The following is a 22,568-nucleotide window of genomic DNA, read 5'->3' as shown; positions in this document are numbered from 1 at the left end:
AAGCTTCTTATGCCAGATTTCAAAATGCCAGCATGATTTGTAAAAATAAGATCTATAATTGAACTAGTGTCATTGGTCATACGAGTATGCTCGGTTATAAGCTGCTTCAAATCGAAAGATTCACACAAAGAAATAAGCTGAGTTGCATGACTGTAATTTAATTTAGATATATCAATGTTAAAATCACTTAGACACGTTATATTATTAAAATTTGAAAAAAATGTTAATTAGTGTTTCCTCTAAAGTTAAAAAAAAACTCTGAAAATTTGAACTTGGACGCCTATAGACTATGCCGAAAATGTATGGCTCCTTACTAATAAAAATTTTTACCCATAAACTTTCAAAAAAATCATGACTTTCAGATAAAATAATTTCATATGATAAACCATTCCGGACATAGGCAACAATACCACCACCCCTAAGATTTTGACGATCATTTCTTATCAATTGATAATTACTGATCTGTATTGCACTACTATCAATATTAAGACTAAGCCAACTTTCGGTGACTGCAATAAGTCTAAAGTCCTTTTTACAATAATCATTCTTAAAATCCTCAAAATTAGCCAGCAGGGATCTACAGTTAATATGTGCTATTTTTAACGACCTAAAATATTGCGATTAGTTATAAGTTTTTAGGAATAATATACAGGGTGTGCCAACAAGGTGTACGGCTAAGATAGTGCCTTAACTATACGAGGTAGAGCAAAAAGTTCTACAGCAAAGTTGCAGGGTTGACAAAAACCTACGAACTAAAAATATTTTTATGTATACTGGGTGTGTCACAAAAAAGTTACTATAAAATATGATTTTTTTTCTAAGCAATCTTGATCAAAACTTAAAGAATACCCGTTTTATGCGTAGTATTTTACAGAAAAGTTAAAATATCTCAAAAAGTACTTGGTTTAGCTTTAGGATATATTAAATAAAAAATGAAGGTATTTGAGGGACAAACTTAATTAGATAAAAATATACAGGGTGTTCCATTTGAAAAATTTGAGATATGGCGTATTTAATTTCAGCAAGTTTGAAAGTTCTTTAAAAACACCCTGTATTAAAAAATTACAAATTATCATAGTCAGCCTAGAGGAGGTACACTAGATTAACTGTGATACAAGTTTCATAGGCGCAAAATAAATTTTAAGTTAATTATGATTTTTTATATGAACCCTCTAAAAGGCAAAAAATAACATAAAAAAATTAATTACGTTGCAGCGCCGCACGGAAATTTTAAAAACGTTATACCAAAGTAAAGTACTCTTTTTGCCTCACATTTTAGTACCATAATATACAGGACGTACCATTTAAAAAAAAATCATATTTTATAGTAACTTTTTTGTGACACACCCGGTACTTTAGCAGATTTAGGTAGCAGATTTAGGTACTTACTAGTTATGTACTTGTAATAAATTGATATATCTGTATAAAATAAAAGCTGAAGTTCTCTGGTTATAAAAAAAATCTTAGCCAAGAAACTATCTAACTACGTATATGCCTAAGTATAAAAAGTTAGTTTAATAATAATAATAATAATAATAATAATAAAGAATAAATATAAAGATTATACCTACACCTACACCAAAACAAAAAGCAAAAAAAAACTTGTTTGTCGTAAAGTTAAACAAAAAGAGTTTAGTAAGTCAATCATATATAAAAAAGTACCTGATGTTTCGAACTTGTTCTTAAGTTATTCAGTCCCAACATTGCTTTTAAGGTTGATTAAATCACTTTCCGAGACTACACGATGCATCGAACCATCACTTGTTTTGACATAAACATTGCCACTAGACACCCACGCAAATTTGTTTGTAAAAAGGTTTATTGCTCGGTCTAATAAAGTAAGCCGTAATTTAGTGAGATCCTCCTTAATGTAAACACCGGTGTTTTTTTAACATTTTTCTGCTTTTGAGTACCGACAAACGGACATCAGCAGTAGAAAACCGTACAAGGACTGCCAAACAAAACACTAATTTTTGGCGAAATTCTGTGACATTTTTTTATTTCGCTACCGTTAACCTGCAATTTTAGTTTATTATTTAATATAGATAGTACGGTTTCTCGGACATTTTCATTTCGGTCATGTTTGATGCCGAATATACGGACATTGTTGCTGCGCATTGTTTGTTCTTGATTGTCTAGTAGAGTTTAAGTTGACAGTTCTCTTCCTCCATCTGAGTTAACCCTGATTTAGGGGTTGCGATTTCCTGGTTTTGAGCTTCTAGCTGTTCATCAAATTTTTCTCTTACTAATGCAGCTACTTTCGCAGCTATTTCAGAAAGAAATTTATCGTTAAACACACTAGAAATGATGGATTTTATTTCTCTCACATCTGTTGTTGAGAAACCCCCCGGGAAATGACAGTGGATGCCTTGAATGCAGTTAACTATCACAAACACTGGACACAAACACTCAAAAACAAGTCAATCATATGAAAAGGCTATTGCTCACCCCTAACTGTATTATCTTGTAAAAAAAAAACAACTTTAAAAACACTATTTTGAGGGGATTTTTGAAGAGCGACAAACACTACGTTCTCTCTACTCGAGCGCCATCTCTGAAAACTCTATTATTTCTTCGAATATTCGATTTTCCTTCATATAAAGTTCATATAAGTTAAATGAGATTAAATACACAATAATATGGAGGTAGACGCAACACTGTATGCCCATTTTCCATTGTGATTTTATCACATATATATATATACTCATTATTTATTTTAAAAGCTGCTAGTACCTTTAAAAGTTCTCGTTTTTTGTACGTCTCTTAAAAATATATGCTATTGTGTACCATAAAATTTTGAATTTCTGCTTTAGTACTATTAGAACAGGGTAACTTTACTACTGAATATGGTAACTACCATTTTCCTCAACCATAACACTATTTTTTGGAATATTTTTAAGAAGCCGATATTCAAATTAATTTTCAAAAAGTTGTGAGTTAGTGTCTCGGAGGTAATCCTGGAAAGAATCTGCTATATTTTTAGCTGAAAGTAGTAGACAGTTTGGAACGAAGCCGCTTTCTGAGCCTGCATGTATTATTTTTACCCTCGTCTTTTTATTTTATTTCATCTCTATATTGTCTTATAGCCGTTAAATATTTATCACGCCATTCCGGTAATCGTTAAGAGTGCATTATTGTTTATTAATCGTTTTATACTAAAAACCAATTTTAGGTAAATTTTTCTTATGGTAAACACAGTAGGCATTGATTGTTCTTCATACATTCACATGACATACAAGTTTTCTTCTTAATAGATCCAAATCACTCTATACCACACATTTCAAGGAGTCAAAGTCGCTTCGCTTTCTCCTGAAAATTATAGATTTCCCTAATATATCCTTAACTGTTGACAACGTTTTTGTCAAACCACACTCTCGCCAGAGTTAAATTCTCTGTATAGTAAAAATTGGTACATCGGAGCTTAAATGCCTTCTTGAAAGGTGTTACTACAGTATGGTCCACTATCAGAACCCATCCATGGTCTCCATATTTATGCGCAATAGTGCCCTCGAAAAATAATTTCCTTAAATCACTTGCTTACAACAACAATAGCCACTTAAGTTAACTCCTTAAGAACTTAATTAGATCTAAATTGGGTAGACTAAACTAGGTAGGTACTTGCAAACGTAAAGGTAGGTATAATACTTATAGGCCTTAAGATCACAAGTTTTAATTCGGACTAAACTTAGGTATAAATATAAACACATATTCACATATTTTGCCTTTAATTGTACCTACTGAATACTTTTTTAATACAGGTAAATATTAAATTTCTAATCCGACTCTGATCATAGATACTATTCATCTGGGGTAACTGTAACAGCGATGAAAGGGAGAATAAGGCCATAAATACTGTGAAAAACCCATTTCGGACTTGGTCTCGAGGCATTTTCAGTAGCGCACACTATCAATTAAAAAAAATATAATAAATGTTTTTTGTATTTTTATAACCAACAATAAAAGCGATTAATTTTGTACACCTGTATTATTGGGCTCAGTAAATTTCTTCTTAAGAAATTTAATTTTTGTCTTAACAAGATTTAAAGTAAATTTTTTAAATGTTTTTATTTTCATCATTAAACAAAAAAATTAAACAAAACACAAATAAAATTACACTACAATCTAACTTTATACATAATAAATAATACACAGGGTGTTGTACCGCCAGGCGGGATATAGGAAGTCCTATGCAATTTTTAATAGGGTCAAATATTGGCTCTCCTAATTATTATAGGGAAAAAATTTATAAGAGTAATTTAAAGAGCACTAGAATCTGCAACCAACAAGATAACTTTTAATTTTGTAGGTTTGCCCATTTAGAAGATATTGGCGAAAATCTTGGTGAAAATTTTGCCTTTTTTGTCGCCCCGTACTTACAGGTATCGCACAAGGTTAGAAAGTTAGGTAAGGGTAAACTGCCAAGTAAAGTTGTCATAATAAAGTTGTGGTTTTAATTAAATTATTATTGAAAATTTGTACAATCGTACACATGCACACAAATTATTATAATATAAACCATGAAATATTTAAAAAAGCTCGTAAATTTTAAGACTTTATTTTTTTATTAAAAATAATTTATTAACCCTAAAATATTAACTTAAAAAAATGTTATAACAAATATTCCTTCTTAAGCTGCTAAGCAATGACTCAAACGGTCGTAAAACTCATTTCTAACATTCGCTAATTGTTAAACTGAAATTTTGTTACATTCCATCAAAATCGCATTTTTTAACTCTTCTAGATTTGGATAATTCTTATCCTTGTAAATCTTAATTTTAAATGGCCTCACAGAAAAAAATCGTTGGGAGAGAGATCAGGAGACCTTGGTGCCCAGTTTATTACGTGTCACAGGACAATAACATTTCCATTAAAAGCGTTTTTTAGATATTCCCGAACAGCAAGCGTTGTATGTACCGGGCAACCATCCACTTGATACCAAACTTCTTGATTTTCCCAAACAAGATCATTTAAACTTGTTCCTTAAGTATTTTAAAACAAACATTAACTTTCTGTGGATACTGAGTTCATGTTGTTACATATCTATGCTGATTTTCTTTATCCCAATACCGATCATTTTGAATGTTAAGTTCATTATTTCAAGTAAAAATGCGTTCATCTAAGAAGCAAAGATTTCTTATAAAATCCCTATTCATGTTTGTCCTTTCCATCTTATCCAAACAGAACTCCTGCCGCCATAATTCATCCCTATCTCGAAGCTCCTGATGCCTTCCATATTTGTACGAGAAATATTTCTGCTTTTTTAAAGCCTGAAACGCAGTTATATGATCAATGATCTCTCCAAGATTTCTTGTACTTATTTTTCCTTCATTTTCTTCCACATGTCTTCCACAACCATAACACATTCATTCCACAAACCTGCAAGGCTTTATTATCTTTTTCGTTTTCTTGCCTTTCATGATTGTTTGCCTCACATTTGCAATTATTTACTACAGTGCCCTTTTGCTCCAATTTTGTAACAGTTCTATTAACTGTTGATTTTTCCGGTATCGGCCTATTTGGAAAAAAAGCTGCAAACAAGTCTGACATTTCTCGGTAATTATTGCCTTGGTAAAACCATTAAACCATTAGTACTTTTTCTTCAGTAGCGTAACTAATAGCTGAGTTTTTTAATGTAGATTTTTAATGCAGTGAACTTATTATCACAAATTATTTGATGTTCATCACCAGTCGAGGAATACATTTTGGCTGGCATACCTTTGAATAAAAGGCAATAAAAAATGACAAATTTTCGTAAAGATTTTGGGCTGTTACTCCTAAACGGACAAACCAAAAATAATTAAAGTTATTTTGTTGGTTGCTGATTTTGATGGTCTTCAAATTATTCTAATACATTTTTTCTCTAAAATAATTAGGGGAGCCAATATTCGACCCAATTAAAAATTACATGCGATTTCTTATGTCCCGCCTGGCGGTGCAACACCCTGCATATGTATATTTATACCTTACTTAAATTTATACTAATAAACAAAAAAGTACAAACAAAAAAATTGTCATTGGTTCTTAGGCAAAATCAGGATTAATGTTTTCGTCTTCTGAATCGTCTAAGTCCAGAACTAGCATCACTTTCATCATCATCATCCACTTTAATAATTAATTGAAATTTGCCAAACAGTGGGCTGCCAGAGGCAGTTGTACATATAGGACCTAATGGACCCGTCGTGCCTCACCGGGGGTTACCAGAGACCAATGGACATAGAAAAACCGATAAGGCTCTCTGGTCTGAAGGACTTCCTGTGGAATCCGGCATTGTGGACAACCTTCCAGGATGCCGATGGTATGGAGATGGCTTCTTAAGTGCCAGTGTCCGGTTAAAAGACCTCTCACTAGTCGAATTTCGCGACTTTTTAGGCAAAGTAGATTTTTGGTGAGATAGGCAGAGAGCGCTTTGGCCTATCTCATACCAAGGGACTCGGTCCATCTTCGGCGGGTCCACTTGCTCAGCAGACCCTTCATTGACGCGAATACGCATTTGGTGATATCAATTATGGGCTCCGGTTCCATTAGCACATTCGCGGATCCCAGTCTGGCAAAGGAGTCCGATTCCTCGTTACCAGCATGGCCTGCGTGGCCTGGTACCCAGACGAGCTGAGCCCTGCAGCCAACCTGCATCAGTTTTTCCAAGAGTATTAAGCTCTCCAGTACGAGCTTGGACCTTACCTTTACGACCGTGATAGATTAAGGCTATCTGCTGTCCGAGCATATTGATACGACTGTATTGTGGTGTCCGCAGTTTAGCTTTTTTCTGTCCGAATTTCAGTACAGCGAATTTTCAGTAGGAGCTCTGCTTTTTTGGGGTTAATCCTGAGACCTCCGAGAGACACCATCTGTCCACCATACGCAGGGCTCTCATCATCGGGCACCGCATTGAGGCGGCGTCTTTCCATAGGCCAGCATTGTTTAAAACATTTATCATGCTGTCGACTATAAGCACCACAAAGTTGGGGACAATACTCCTCCCTGCGGGCAGCCTCTAGCCGCCAACGTTTTGACAACCTCGCTGTTAAGCTGGGCAGATACATTACGTTGCGAGAGCATGGCCTCTATGCAGCTCACCAAACAATCAATAATTAATTTTTCAGTGATTTCCTCCATTATCTGGTTAATTTTCCAATACCTATTGTCTATATCTATAGCATGTCTGACGTTATTTTTCCAATGACTGGAACTGACAGACTCTATACCCTTATATAATAAAGTGGTAGAAAAATTGTTTGGTAGCTGTTAAATCACCAGGATTATGATTTCTTATATATCACCTTACTTCGGCCCTCACTAATTCTATAGGGTTTAATTCGCACATATAGGGCGATATTCTTAGTGGAATATGTCCATATTTTTTCAATAAATTGCATTAGGCTTATGCGTACATAATAAGTCGTCAAATATATAATATGGTTATCTTTGTGTTGTGGGCACTTTACTTGCTTATACAGGGCGTTGTCCATAATAATTTTTATTTGAGGTAATTATGATTGATTGTCCGACCTTCTACTACTTTAATAAAAACTCTTTGTAATAAAAAATTATTTTTTACTTTTTAGTTCGATTTGCAATAAAAAAGTGTTTTTTTTTTTGTTTTTTTAAATTATTATTTATTAAACACCCCATGCGCAGATCGCGCGTTAGCTCTATCTCTCTTAATCTCCTACAGACGATCAAAAAAAAAGAATTTATTAATCCTGGCGGTCCTAATAAGGATAATGGGAAACTGTTATCAAATTATTGTATTGTCACTGGTCCTTGATACCTGTGCAAAGTTTCAAGTTGATCAGACTTTTAGAAACCAGTGAAAATTAAGCTCAAAGATTCCGTTACATACATACTCGTAGATACAACCCGAGTTAATTAAAGCGTGTTAAAAATAAGCGATTAATAACCCTGTCCCCAAATCATTTACCAATTTGAATATATATCATAAATAGTTAGACTAGGTTTAACTATCAACTGTTATCAGATTAGCCCTTTTGATACGACTCGTAAATAATAAAAAGGCAACTCGAGAGGTACAAAAAGGATTAATAGTAGGTGCAGGTCATAAATTATTTTGTAAATATAAAGGTACTAAATTTAACTTTCTTTGATAATCCAACTATTATAATACATTAATAAATTGGCAAATAAAGTAATATATAACCTACATATATCATAATTTATGGGTAATTTCCAGTGGAACTAATTTTTTTCTCTTAACCTATTTAAGAAGTTACGGCTCTCGTGATATACTCCTAAAAGTTCATTGTTAAACGTTGAAAAATGCACTGTTGTAAGTCCTATTTTTCTTATTTTAAGATTCAAATAAAATAACGTAAAAAATATGCATAACAGCTAAAATTAGCAAATCAGTTGAACCCAACTATTGCATTCTTTCATAACTTTTGCCGACTACAGAGTTAATAGATGAATACTATGATAATTTTGGGTCTTTTTATGACCCAACAAATAATTAGGGTTTTATTGCGGTCAAAAGATCAACAGTATATCTTTGAGTGAACTATAGCTAAACTTTACTTCCGCACGATCTCAACCCGATGTGGAGTCACGCGAAGCACGTCGGCCAATATGCCAACAGACAGCGTCATGCATTTCCTCTGGCTCAAAGTGTTTCCAACCTTTCAGGTGGTCAGCAGTGATTAAATAATTTATTAATATTTTAATTATTTATACACTTATGTTTTTGTGTTAATTGTAAATAAACAATGAAAATAAATACTATTAAATATATTTTAGAAAATAGGTTTCGGAAGAAGAAAAAGTTGAAGACCGATTTACAAATAAAATCAACGGTAGTATGCTGAATGTTAAAAATGCCGATAGTATATAAATATGTAATAAATTCTGAGAAACACATACAGAAAATTCGAAATCATAAAATTTATTTATTATTTTAACAAGCTAACAATGAAAATAATATACAAATGCAGTATTGAATTGCCTGAATCTCATTGACTAATTTTAAAATAATACTGCGACGTTTTAATTTTTCAATTCCTAAAAGAATTTAGTGTTTTTAAGAAGTACATTAGCTCAGGATAGAATTAATATTCTTGCTGTGCCTTCAATAGAAAAAATATTGTACAAAATAAATGATTTTGATAATAAAATGATTGAAGTATTTGCTGCCTAAAAAAATAGAAGAATAGTACTTTTTGTTCTGTAAATACTTTCTTTTGTTCTACATTCGGTCTTACCCGCCTTGATAATGATAGAGTTCTTCTCGGTGCAAAATGGTCCAAAAGTGGTGCAAAGTTCTTCTCGGTGAATCGCCTACGCCGCCCCTTTTCTACCCTTTATTTTATATTACTATTTATTTACTCGTACCCCCCAAATTGGAAATCCGGGAACTGCCACTAAAGAACACTTTTGCACACACACTCTAGAAATCACTTTTCATAATTCTTCTTCTTCTTTGTCCCCTATAGAAGAACAAGCTCGATTGGAGACAGAAAAACAACAAAATCTGGCGGAGCTGGAGGCCCTAGAAAAGGAAAAGGTACGCCTCCAAGAGGAAATCGAAAAGGAATTAAAACGGGAGCAGGAAGAGCATAGAAGAAAAGTTGAAGAGGCTGCTGAAAAGCGACGCGCAGAAGCGGAAGCTGAGAAACGGCGTGAAGAGGAAATAAAACGTCGCGAAGAAGAAGAAAGGAGGGAGAGAGAACGGATTTTGGAGCAGGAGAGGCTGGAGAGGGAAAGGCGTGCCGCGGAGGAGCGAAGACGGCAAGAAGAAGAGAGACAAATAAGGCTGGAAGAAGAAAAGATACGTAGAAAGGAGGAAGAAGAAAGATTAAAGAATTTAGAGATACAACTGACTGTAAAAACTATTGTTACAAAAATGGTAAACAAAGAAAAATTTTAACTTTTGCCCAGATTTTACTATTAAATTACCCTTTTATTTTTAGGTGGAAACGGTAGATCTAAAAATACGCCAAGAAACCATAAAAAGGATAAGGGAAAACATAAAGCGTCGCTCAGTGTTGGCAATCGGGAAAAAATGGCACAGCATCGCCTCCAAAAGAGTGAAAAAACGTAAAGCGTTAGATTGTAATCCCATTTTCGTTCATACGAAAACCGTTGAACAGTGTGCTAAAGATTTACAATCGAAATCTCAAACTTTGGCCCTGAGTAACATGAAGAGGTAGATGAGCGTAATTAAATAAGAGTTAAAGCTAAGAAATAAATTTCTTTACAGGTATAAGTTGGGAAAATCTTTGGAGATCCCTATAGTAGAGCATCAGCCTATAGGGAACTTAAAACTATTCCAGTTAACTTATCCAAGCCTTAGGCGAAGACTCTGCGAACTTAAGGAAAAATGGCACAGACATATTTACTGGAAAGTGGTCATCTCAATTCCAGGTAAGAAGATATCATTTACTGTTGTGCTCAAGGAGGTGTTAGGAGCAACTACGCTATTAAAACAAAATTTAACTATAAAAGTAGACATATAAATTAGACTTAAAAAAAAATAATATTTTTGATACTCATACTCATTTAAATAACAAACTAAACTTTAGTAGTCTAAGAGCAAAAGCAAATAAAAACACTATCAAAACATAATCAATACCCATCCGTACAGTCAGTAATTGCGAAATTATTTATATATAATATAATATCTTAATATAAAATTATCTTAATCTTAATCTCAAAATTGAATGTTAATATAAGTTAGGTATTTTCAATTACACTTTTTACGTAATCTTTCCTATAGACTTCTATACCTTGAAACGGAAAAAATGTTAATTAAGTTAGAGGGGCTACTTTTTAAAATTAGTTTGCTTGATACGGGGTGTCCCAAAAAAGGCTGGTACATAAGTTGAATATTTTTTTTTAAATGGAACCACCTATATTTTTTTTGAAATGAGAGTCTCATTTGACTCTCTAACCCTAAAATTATTTTGCCCTAAAACGTTGCCTAGTTATTAACAATTAAAAGAAATCTTCAAGCAAATCAATGTTTTACTTAAATATTAATATTTACCACAGACGTTTTTTATTTTTTTTTAAAGCTATGTAGAGTCCTTGGCTTAGTTGATTTTATCTTTCGAAATTCTAAAATGTATTTATTTTTATACGGGGTGATCAAACTCGTTACTCACATAATGATATTTTCAATTAAATTTTGTGCTATTTTTTTAAATGGAACACCCTGTATCTAGTAACTCGTTTTGATAGAACATTCTTTTATCTTTAATTTGATGCCAGTAAATTTGCCATTATCTCTGTTTTCTCAAAATTTGTTCTTAAAGGAAAAATGACATATTGGTTCCGGGGACAAACGTTGTCCCCCATTTGCATAATTTTTTTTTCATGCATGTGGCCGTGGGGGACATATGCTGTCCGACAGGTCAGTTTACACTTTTGGCCGCGACTCACTGCGTTGGTCAGACAGATCCGTTTAAGATATAAAAAAGCAGTTAAAGCATGTATTGGAACATATGGACCATTAATTGGTTTGGGCGTCAGAGAATTTTAGGATGGGTTTAAGGAAGGATTGGCTAAAATAAAAAATGATATATTTTAGCATATCAGAAATCTTTATTTTAGGCTAGATGTATGTTTTTTAAAATAACATGGTAAACAATGATATAAGACTTTGAACATGACTTTGAGTTTTGTTTTTGGCAATGGTCTCTATTTCATTGAGAATTCTGCGTAGCACACGGAACACGATCACCTTTTTTAGTGTCTCTAAGCTCGTGTTGATCTGTTGGTGGCTCGATTCGTCGACAGTCGGACAGGTATCAAGTTTTGTAAGTCCTAAAACGTACATATTACTTAGATGGAAAATTTATTTTTTTTTTTAAATACACTTTGTACCCTTTATGGCTTCCTCACGAAATTCTGTGATGGTCATTTTGTTATTGGTTAGTTTTTGAAGTAAGCCTGTGGCGTTAACTTTACAGTGTTACTATTTTGCCAAGAGTTTGCAGACGGTAGCTCACAATTATTGGAGGCTTGGGATTGTTCGAAGGTTCACTTATTACTGGCTATTAAAGAATCTAAACTTGATTATAACTATTAAATAAGAGGGCGCCACTTATGAATTAAAATATGAATAATGTTGATATGATTAAAATAAGTTTGACAAAAGTAACATTTAAATTATGATTTCGCTACTAGGTAGATTTCAGCACTTGAAAAATAAATTTCAATTATTAAAGTTTTTTCTATATATTTGTAGTACGCAGGGGAAAGTTCATGCACCTTTTTACCTAAGGCATATCAGCCTTAACCGAGTTATATCTACTTAACTACCAAAAAAGGCTTACAGTACCTTACTGAACAAAAAATAACTAAAATTATAGATAAGAAATTGACGTATTAAATTATGATATTGATTAAATATTTGTAACGTTAAATTGAAATAAAAGGTATATTAATAAAAATTTTGATAAGTGAGACAAATCTATGGTTAGTAATATTTAAATAAATGGAATAAACTGGCCTGTATATTCCTCCAAGAAATGAACGGCTAGCGTTCAAAACCGAGGCTGTGAATGTATGCCATTTGTAGGTCAGCTATTCGGACTGGGAATCTCTAATACTAGCTCTGACTCTGGCTCCAGCTCCACCGCTTTCAGCAATTTCCCGGGGAAATCAAAAGCTTGCAGTCATCAACAATTGAAGGAGAATAAAGAGGAAAACGGAAAAGTAAAACCCTAAAACAACGGTTGCAATTGTATTCACTGTCCATTAAAAATGAATGGCGTTAATAATGTGACACTCACCTTGCTAAGTTTCATTCTCTATCTATCAAAGTCTTGGGCATCCTGCACCAGAATTATGAATTAAACGGTTCCCTAAAGGAACAAGATTAAGGACTATAAATTACAAACCATATTGGCCACTTCCTGCTTCACAAACTTCGGAAATAAAAAACTGGCCTTTTACGTGCGCTCCTACCAGCAACACGGGAACAAGTCGTCGAAAAATGGACGCAGCACCGACTAAATCAGTAACCCCACCTCTCGCCTGAGCTGTCAATATCAGCCAATCAGAGAAAACATTAATTAAGACATTAATCAGAAGAGTGACGGACTGTCAACAGAAAGCATGGTTAATTAAACCAGGAGAATGATGCGTTACAGTAGTAATGTGTCATTGACAGTGTGAATTTAAAGAAATATGTATAAAAGTTGCCTGAAATTATTAATGTAATTATTGAAATTAATGAAATATCAATGGAGCATTAGTGAACATAAGGAGTAGAAAATTAAAACGCTACAAGCCAATAACAAGGTTGATTGCCAACTTTCTATATTCACTATTCTATTTGCCAACTCCTCTACGCAGGGATGAATTATATAATATCATCTGATCTAAAAACAATTTCACGGTAACAAAAAAAAGTTTAATTGAAAAAGTTACCTGAAATATCAATATAGGCCTTATGTTTGTTGTATTCCAGTACACTTTTGGGCTTGGATACTTCACCTGAACGTCTGTTGACCACCACAATTTCCGGTTTTCAAAAAGAAAAAAAAACGTCGGTGGTAAATATTAAGATTTAAGTGAAACATTGATTTTCGTGAAAAATTCTTTAAATTTTTTAATAACTACGCAACGTCACATTTTAGAATAAAACTGTTTTAGGGTTAAAGAGGGTGTCAAATAGGACTCCCATTTCGGAAAAAAATATAGGTGGTTCCATTTAAAAAAAAATTCTAATTATATACCACGCTTTTTTTGGGACATACAATCATTTTAAACCTTTTATTCCCTGATGATGAAAACCACTGTGTCCGAAACATTTAGGGAATTTTAAATAACTCAATGCTTAATAAATAAGTAGAGGGAGACTGCAGGATTTTCATTTTACCTTAATTTTAAAAAGTAGGCCCTCTAACTTAATTAACATTTTTACTATTAATAATTTTTTCTGTTTTAAGGTTTAGCCGCAATCGAGCACCGCGATATTAAATGGACACTCTGTATATTTGCTTATTTATTCTTAAAATTATTTAAATTTTAAGATGAACTGCGAAAAAGAAAAATATTTGCCATAGACATATGCAATGACTATTTTCCAAACTTCTAGACAGTAAGCTTTTTAACATCAATTTACAAAATAGATGATAGATGATGTATGTAACTTTTTTGTTATCAATTTTCTCGCCATTGTAAAAAAGTTCTTTCTGACATCCAACATAGGTTTGCTCAAGGCAGATCGACGGTGACTAACTTTTTAATGAAATGAATAAATGAAATATTTTTTTATTCAAAGAGCCAGACAATAAAACTTGTATATGTCTTGTACAATTAAATGAATTGCAGTCAAAAGTCAAAGTACAATTTAATTATTGTCTAATTAATGTAATATAACTTTAAAAAATTTCTATTTAGAAACAATAATAAGTAAGAAACATATTGTTACGAGCATTAATACAAACGAGAAAGCAAGCTAATTTTTCAATAATTAAACAATGGATAAACAATTTAAAATGAAAATTGCAATAAAAATCACATGTTTAGACAATATTGTAATTTATGAATTCCTCAATGCTATAAGGTTTAAGGTTATATGTTAATTTCTTAAAGAATGGAATGTTTTTTTTCCTTTTTTAATTTTGGTTTTTCCAAGGAAAATATTGCATAAAAAATTTATAAAGCATACAGAGTTAATAAATTCATTTTTTTGAATTTTCCTCTACAGGAAACTCTAAATGTCATATTTTGAATTGTGTAAGAAAAATAACGTCGAACATACTAGATTCACCCTAAACCTTGCTGAAGATTGAAAATTTGCAAAATATATTATTCTCAGCGTTTCTATGCTTAAATGCTTTTTGAGAATTCGCAAAGTATAACAGGCAGAGTTTAGTTTTTTGTTTAGTTCTTGTATGTGCATTTAAATTTTGATTTATGTACATTCCCAGGAATTTTGTAGTGTCAGTTAGAGGGACCTAACCAGTAATAATAAATAATAATAATAATAATAATAATAATAATAATAATAATAATAATCGTCTTTTATTCGAAAAAGAAAAACAACAGATTGACAAATATTACAAATGAAAAAAAAGACGAAGTCTTGCTTAAGGCTACTCAAACTTAACCATAATAAATAAATTTCGGTAATCATACATAATAATAAAAGGAAAAATAATATAAAGATGAAATATTATAAAGAAATAATTGTTCCCATCCTTCTTTATATCCAACACGACGGAGATATAAAACTCACAACCTGCATCAAAATAATACTGTACACAAACAAATACTCTGGTATGCAGTCGTATACAACCATCATGCTACGTCTGGAGCACACGATACTAGTGAGTTAAAAAAATACGTAGTAAAAAAGTCTTGTATGTTCTTGTATAATGTCGAGGAATAATATATTTAAATTTATTTCTGGTATTTATATCATGGACGCTCAAATTGGTTTTAAATTTATTTTTTAGAGATTTAGATATGAATTTTGAATTAGTAATTAAACCAAAATGCATAAAAACACCCAAATATTGAGTTCTACGATTTGACATATTTAACCAGTTCAACTCATCAATCTTATGTAATTCTGCAGTAGTCCGGATATTACTTTGTTGAAGTATTCGAAAGTAGATAAATTGTGTTTTATCTTGATTTAATGTGAGTTTATTTTTAACAAACCAATCCTCTGCCTTTGCTAGAGTCATTGATGTCAACTGGCACAGATCCTTAAAAGAGTCGGATACTACTATCATGTTTGTGTCAGCTGCAAAATTTTCCAACTCTCTATCTTCATTCTCTACTTCCAAAACAAGGCCATTTATGTAGTGAAGAAAGACTAGAGGGCCTAAGACACTCCCTTGTGCAATACCGCTGGTAACTTGGCCTTCTTGAGAGTGATAGGGTGTATTATTCTTCTCCAAAACAACAACCCACTTTCTGTGTGATAAATATGATTTGAGCCAGTATGGTGCAGTACCTCTCCAGTTTTTCCGAAAGTATTGAATGGTCTATACTATCAAAAGCCTTGGAAAGGTCCAAGAAGAGCCCATCCAGTCCAAAAGTCCCTCCCTTCCGATGCTAAGACAATTCTCTCAAGAAAATCATAGACAGCAGTTTCCACATTCTTCCCTTTTTTGTAGCCATGTTGAGTTATGCTTATTTGTTTCTGGCTGTTAACGAAATCTTACAATGTGGAACATAAAGCCAACTTAAAGACCTTTGAGAAAGAAGAAATCAGACTTATCCATCTATAATAGTCTAAAGTACTTTTGTGGTTTTTAGTTTCTCTGGGAAAACACCATATTTAAATAAATTATTTATAATATGCATTAAGGGAGTAGCAAGTTCAAATGCACAACATTGTATAAGATTATTTGAAACCTGGTCAACTACTAGTTGCTAACTAAGTTTCTGTTCTTTATGCCTTGAATTATTTTTATTACTTTATTTATTGTAACTGGTGGACTACAAAAACTGTTATTATTGAATGAAATTTGACTTATTATTATTTTAAGAATTATGTAATGGGCAGCATTTGTCTTAGTTGCTCTACAGAAGATTGTAAATGTTAATTAAACTGCTCCGCAATTCGCTTACATCATCCTTTTTATTTTTTGTTTTGCCTTGTAGCTCGTTTATGATACTTCAGAAAGTCTTGGATTTATTATCACTGTCTAAAATTCTATTTTTGTAAAATGTTTTTTCTTGTATCAGCTAAAAGTCTGTCACATACGAAAAAAAGATAAGAAAGGTTTTTTTGTCACAACGTGGAACGAGGAATTCAAAAATTATTTTTAATTTGAAATATCTCAGTGACGTACCATTTTTTTCTTTAAAAAAATTGAGATCATTACCCGTATGCACACCAATGATGAACATAAAATTCTTAACTGCATGTCAAAAAATACGCGATAACTACCTCTTAAAACCCTCCAAATTTCATTTGCATATCTCGACCGGTTTCAGAGCAATAAATAAATCGTCAAGAAAAAGTTTAACACTCCGTATCTCAGAAAACTAAGCATTTGCGGACATACGTTTATATAGCAAACTGTCATTATTTTTCCGTGCAGAATCACCCCCTGAAGTTTGTCGCACTTATTTACTAACACCCTGTATAATGATGAGTACAATAACTATATAAGACGTTCATAGATGCAAAAATTCAAGCGGAAAACCTACAAATAAGCTTGAGCCCTTGGAATCTAAACATGCCATTGATATACCAGACCAATTCTAATAATTATTGGTAAGGTTAATACTAAGAATAATGATACAATAATTTAAGATACTTTGCGTTACCAGTATCTACAAAACAATAAACATAGCCTACATATATTCCAATTCCAAAGCCTTTCACCACATTTTTTTATCGTTGTTTAATTATTCGATATTTTTTACTATTATCTTGCTAATTTGAATCAATTGACCACAGTGCGCCGCCGCCTCACCTTTATCCTCGGGCCCGTACCTCCTCCAGTGGTGTTAACCGCCAATGGCGATTTCCTACGAAACTAAGCCATGAACTATTTAACACAGAAAATCCTCCTTTAGAAAAGAAACTAGAAGAAACTAAATGGAAGGAGCGTGTCGAGTTATTTTGAGGTTGTCCGCTCGATCGAAAGATGGCGCGGAACGTAATTTTGCGATTTGTTGCAGAAGCTGTTTTGTTTCATTTTTTCTCCGATAAATGAGGCACTCTGTATTTTTTTAACTTGGGTTTTTCCCGATTGGCCTGTTCTGCCTTTGTTCTGCCTTGGGATTCTAAAATCACGATTCGACACGATTACTCGATATGAATGATTCTTAATAAAATTTTCAGTCGTGAGTGTGTTGCGGATTGCCTATTTTTTAACGATTTATCGACGACAGGCTTGGGTATATCGTATACACCAGACGATATAACTTCTTCCTTTTTTAATACGTGCATAATGTAACAGCATCCTTTTTTAAACGTATTTGTTTCATTTATTGTTTACCAATAGTCATACCAGGCATTTTTAGTTATTATATATATTATCTATGATACCAGGTTTTCATTAGTATATCAAGAAGCTTTCTATTAGTTATTGTGTTTAACTCAACAACTAATAGATTTAATTCGACCCTATTTTCCACAACCTTCAGTTAATAATAGAGGCAGAGGAAATAGAGTTACCATTGAATGGGCAGTTTTAGTACATATATCAAGATTTTATGCCACATATTGTTACCAAAGAAGCATTGGACAAGATTTTAAATTTGAAATTAGCAAAACTACTACAAGTCATTGGATCCTTAAAATTACTGAAATTATTGACAATCACCTTGCTGACCGATTCATTAATTTTTCAAATATAAGAGATTAGAGAAATTATTGAATTAACATTTATAGAGAGATCCAATTTCCCTGTTGTTCTAGGTCCTATTGATTGCACATATGTTGCCATATTAAAACCAAAAGTGGATGAACACAACAGGTTTGTGATTTTCCATGAATTCAATTATGATTTTCCAATAGATAGTGGTGGTTTTAAACGACAATTTTTTATTTTAAAGAAATAACATAGGCAGATATTTAAATAAAAATACATGAAGGCAAAAAAAATTAACAAAATAAATGAAAATTCTTAGTGTTTATCAATAGAAAAGACAATTGACGTTTCCATCGGTCAAATATTAGGTAAAATAACAAATATATACCACGAAAACTAAATCAAATCGAATAAAACGAGTTTAGCCGACGATTGAAATTTAGAATCACCCTTCTCGTCACGACTGAGTCGCGATCGAATTCGAAGTCGTGATCGTATCGAGATCGAGTCGTGATTTTAGAATCCCAGCCCTGGCTGCCATTGCCATCGCCATCCTTACGTCATACGTCATTTCCCTAAAGAAATTTAATTGAGAAACTAAAGTAATAAACACTATAAACTTATTATCCCCATTAATATTTAGTGTCCAGTGCCTGTCAAACGAGATTAATGCTCTTCACAAAATGGGAATTAGCTACCTATTTATAAATCCAATGATCTCGGGTACTTCAGTGGTGTACTTTCTCGTGTGTTGTATTGTGTTCGTCAGATCAAAACACTAAGTATCAAAGCACTAAGAGAGGCTAGGTTGTCCCAGGTGATTCATTAAGGGTGTGACAGAGAAGCATATTTTAGAATCTGTAAAATATGTATCATAAATGTACATGTAGCCATATTTTATAATTATTATTCATTTGTAGTACTGCACATAATTAATTTTATATCTAAAAAAAATATTTATGCTTTTTCTAAATATAATATTAAATTAAAATGCTTTTGAATTACCACATCTACGATACCTTAGGAAGTTTCATTAAACCAATAAAAAAAAATTATTCGCATATTTTTTTTTTGGGTTAATAAAACTGCAGCCAGAACCGAAAGCAAATCGGGGAAAAAAGGTATGAAAATGTTTAAACTGGAAGTCTATTATAGCCTCCGACTACGCCGCCTTAATTATTATTACAGTGAACGTTTTAACATTCACTCAGGTCATTTTTTGCAGATATCGATGAAATGGACACCGGTTTACATAAATTGGAAGAAACCCTGAAATCTTACATAGGTTGGCGTCCGGATCGATACGGCAACGTGGCTTACATAGAACAATGCAAAACGGTGACGTACTGCGTGGAGCGGCAACAGGGCGGCGATATAAGAAGCAGCGATGCCAACGCTTTCATTTTTATTGCCAAAAAGTTTAATCCTACGATGCAGTGTCGAATGATCGAGAATTTAAAGGAATTCGGGGTGTACGTGCGACTGCCCGTTGTTTTAGTCTTTGAAGACCCGTCGAATTCAGATGAATATTTAAGAAGCCTTAAGGAGACTGGGGTAATCTCGGATTACACTATATACAGGTAAATTTAGTTTATAATTGAATATTTACAAGAATGTACTGACACTTGAAGCATTTTTTTCAGTTGCAACCTAAGCGCACATGTCTTACCAAGCATCATTGATAACGGAATGATATTCCTTTCGAAAAATGTGGAAAAGTACCCTCCGTTAGCACTGGACACTCTCCACTCGTTCCTCAAGAAGTACTTATGCACCGAAATGTGGAAAAAAGCTGGTATGTGGATCAGAAATTTCAAATGTCATATGGCATAATTTGTAAATTTTAGCTAGTTACGCCAAATGGAACCAAGATTACAACTTCTGCATGAGAGACCCGAATATAGTTATAGGACTATACAATGAAGCTCTGGAAATATTATCAAAAATTATCCTGGATAAGAGATGCAAAGAATATTCAGTTTTCCCGGAAGTATTCAGGGAATATTTGCCTAGTAAAGTACCAGATTTTTTGCCATGTGACTATCGGTAGGTAATTATGTCACTGGTCGGCACTAGAATGACTTTAAGGTCATTTTTTCTAGATATTTCCCGTTCTTTTGGAGTCACCCGAAATATGAAGAGGAGCTGCGATCGGTCTTACTTTCCCTACGTTTGCCAAAATTTTTGGAAAAGTGGCCTCCCGAAGATGAAACCGATTTGCTGGTCTGCTTATCAAAATATTGCACAGAAATCTTCTCAATTCCCAAAGGTCCTTTGGGAATCGTACTAAATTTACTTCGGGATCAAGCCGAACTGGAACACTTCGCCAAAATCACTTGGATAGAAGCCATACAGGCCATCGCCCTAGAAAAGTTAAAAGAACTAGACCTGCGACTGCCCAAACAATTCACCCCTGATGTTTTTAACACTTTTATTGTCGTATACGATACCCGTATACTGGAAGAATATTGTAATACTGATTGGTTTTATCGCAACAACCCTACAATAGAAGGATACAAGAAAATTGTACAAAATAAAGTAGAAAATGAGAAAGAATATGAGCGCAGTATCGTAGAGGTGCAACAAAAAAGAAAACGGGGCTTTGAAGAGTGCTTAGACCCCGAAGACGTATTGGAAACCATTAACAGGGCTGAATCGTTGCTGAGATCGCCGAAAAACGCTTGTTTAGAGTCGAAAAGCCAAATTGAGGAGCTTAATCGAAGCCTAAGGGATCTAGAGGACTCAATTAGTGTAGTTAAACGTATGGACGAATTGAATTACTTTCAGAGATTTTTGGAAAATTAGTTTAGGTATTTATAAATGTGATATTTTCATTTTTTAAAAGCTAAATGTTGTAGTACAAGTAAAAATAATTCGATTTTAAATCATAAGGTTCAACAATTATTTGTAATTTTATGAAAAGAATTAAACAGAATCACCGCATCAAAGTTTAATTTTTTGGTAACATCTGTTTCGCCCTAATCGGACATCATAAGATCTTTCTTTGTTAATATTGAAAAATAGAAAAATACACAATATTTTACTTACCAAACAACCATACAAACAAACATTATATAGAACAAAAACAAAGGTAAGGACACAAAGTCACGGTCTCATCAAATCCATATAATTTCTTAAAAAAGCTTAAAAGCTACACGTGTTTCGCTCCTGTCGGAGCATCATTAGACCTAAAAAATACATTAAGATATTTTTCAAAAAGAACGCTTATAAAACTCATTACCTAGACCTACACAGATCACATTACAACTAACAACAAAAGAAAAGCTAGGTTAAGTTAACAATTCCCACCATAGATCAAAATGTATGCTTAAAAAATGAAAAAGTAAAAATGTAAAATGTCACCAGTGGGGAACGATCCAGCAACCTTTAGATTCACAGTGGCGCGTCTAACCCATAGGCCACCAAGTAACATGATAAAACGTAGGGAACACTCTGAACTATACTATATTAAGTGTGAATATAAGTAAACATCTTAACAATAAAAACTAAAAATATCTAAAATCGAAAAAGAAAAGACTTTTTAAGACAGGTTGTTATAAATGAGGTGAGGTTCAAACGTGAAAATATCGTTCACACACACAAGGACAGGGCTCTTCTCAGCTTTAGTTATTTCCATTTTTTCTAACAAGTCCAGTTTTTTGCCTTTTGAGCACTCATGCAAAATATCCGCTCCCTGACTTATAGAAAAACCATGTGAGGAGGCCAATAAATGATTTGCAAACGCCGATTTAGTTTCGATCATGTCAGTATCCCTATACCTGTCCACCAAACTTGTATGTTTCTTTATTCTGGTGGAAATTTTTCTCTCCGATTGCCCTATGTAAATGGCATTACAGTCATTACATCTTAATGAATATACACCTGATTTTGAAAAGAAATCTGCCTTATCTATTGTACTAACTAGCTGACTTTTTAAACTGTTTGCAGTTTTAAAAGCAATAGTAAGATTTGTAGACTTAAAAAACTTTGCAAGCTGAAAAGAAATATTACCAAAAAATTACATTGATCTAAAAAGGTGACTATTTTCATTATTAAGATGGATTAAGTTGTAAGTAAGTTTGTATTTATTAAAGAATTTAGAATAAAGGCGATTAATTATATCAAGTGGAAAACCATTATTAAAAGCAATATGTTTAATTATATTTAGTTCATCAAGAAAAGCTTCTCTAGAAAGGGGGATGTTGAAAAGGGAATTAAAAGAGGCAAAAATTTGTAGGAATAAGGGGAGTTTGAGGAGTATTGGATGACATTGTCCGTAGTGGTGGGTTTGCGGTAGATCTCAAATTCAAGTTTGTTGGTATTTTT

General features: G+C 33.0%; 1 protein-coding gene across 2 annotated transcripts in view; it reads left to right on the top strand.

Annotated features, from left to right (window-relative positions):
- LOC126737128 (uncharacterized) overlaps positions 1-21,190 on the top strand; it is an 88,260-nt gene extending 67,070 nt beyond the window's left edge. For both annotated transcript variants that reach the window (XM_050441877.1, XM_050441876.1), the window contains exons 15-21: positions 9,441-9,853; positions 9,918-10,153; positions 10,208-10,371; positions 19,468-19,822; positions 19,886-20,037; positions 20,090-20,288; positions 20,345-21,190. In XM_050441877.1, coding sequence (XP_050297834.1) covers positions 9,441-9,853; positions 9,918-10,153; positions 10,208-10,371; positions 19,468-19,822; positions 19,886-20,037; positions 20,090-20,288; positions 20,345-21,047 — 2,222 coding nt within the window. In that variant the 3' untranslated portion in view covers positions 21,048-21,190. The remainder of the gene's footprint in view (positions 1-9,440; positions 9,854-9,917; positions 10,154-10,207; positions 10,372-19,467; positions 19,823-19,885; positions 20,038-20,089; positions 20,289-20,344) is intronic.
- The last annotated feature ends 1,378 nt before the right edge of the window (positions 21,191-22,568 follow it).

The sequence above is a fragment of the Anthonomus grandis genome, chromosome 6 (assembly GCF_022605725.1).
Source record: "Anthonomus grandis grandis chromosome 6, icAntGran1.3, whole genome shotgun sequence".
NCBI lineage: Eukaryota > Metazoa > Arthropoda > Insecta > Coleoptera > Curculionidae > Anthonomus > Anthonomus grandis.
Note: the sequence above shows the minus strand (reverse complement) of the source record. Positions and strands in the feature narration are given on the sequence as shown.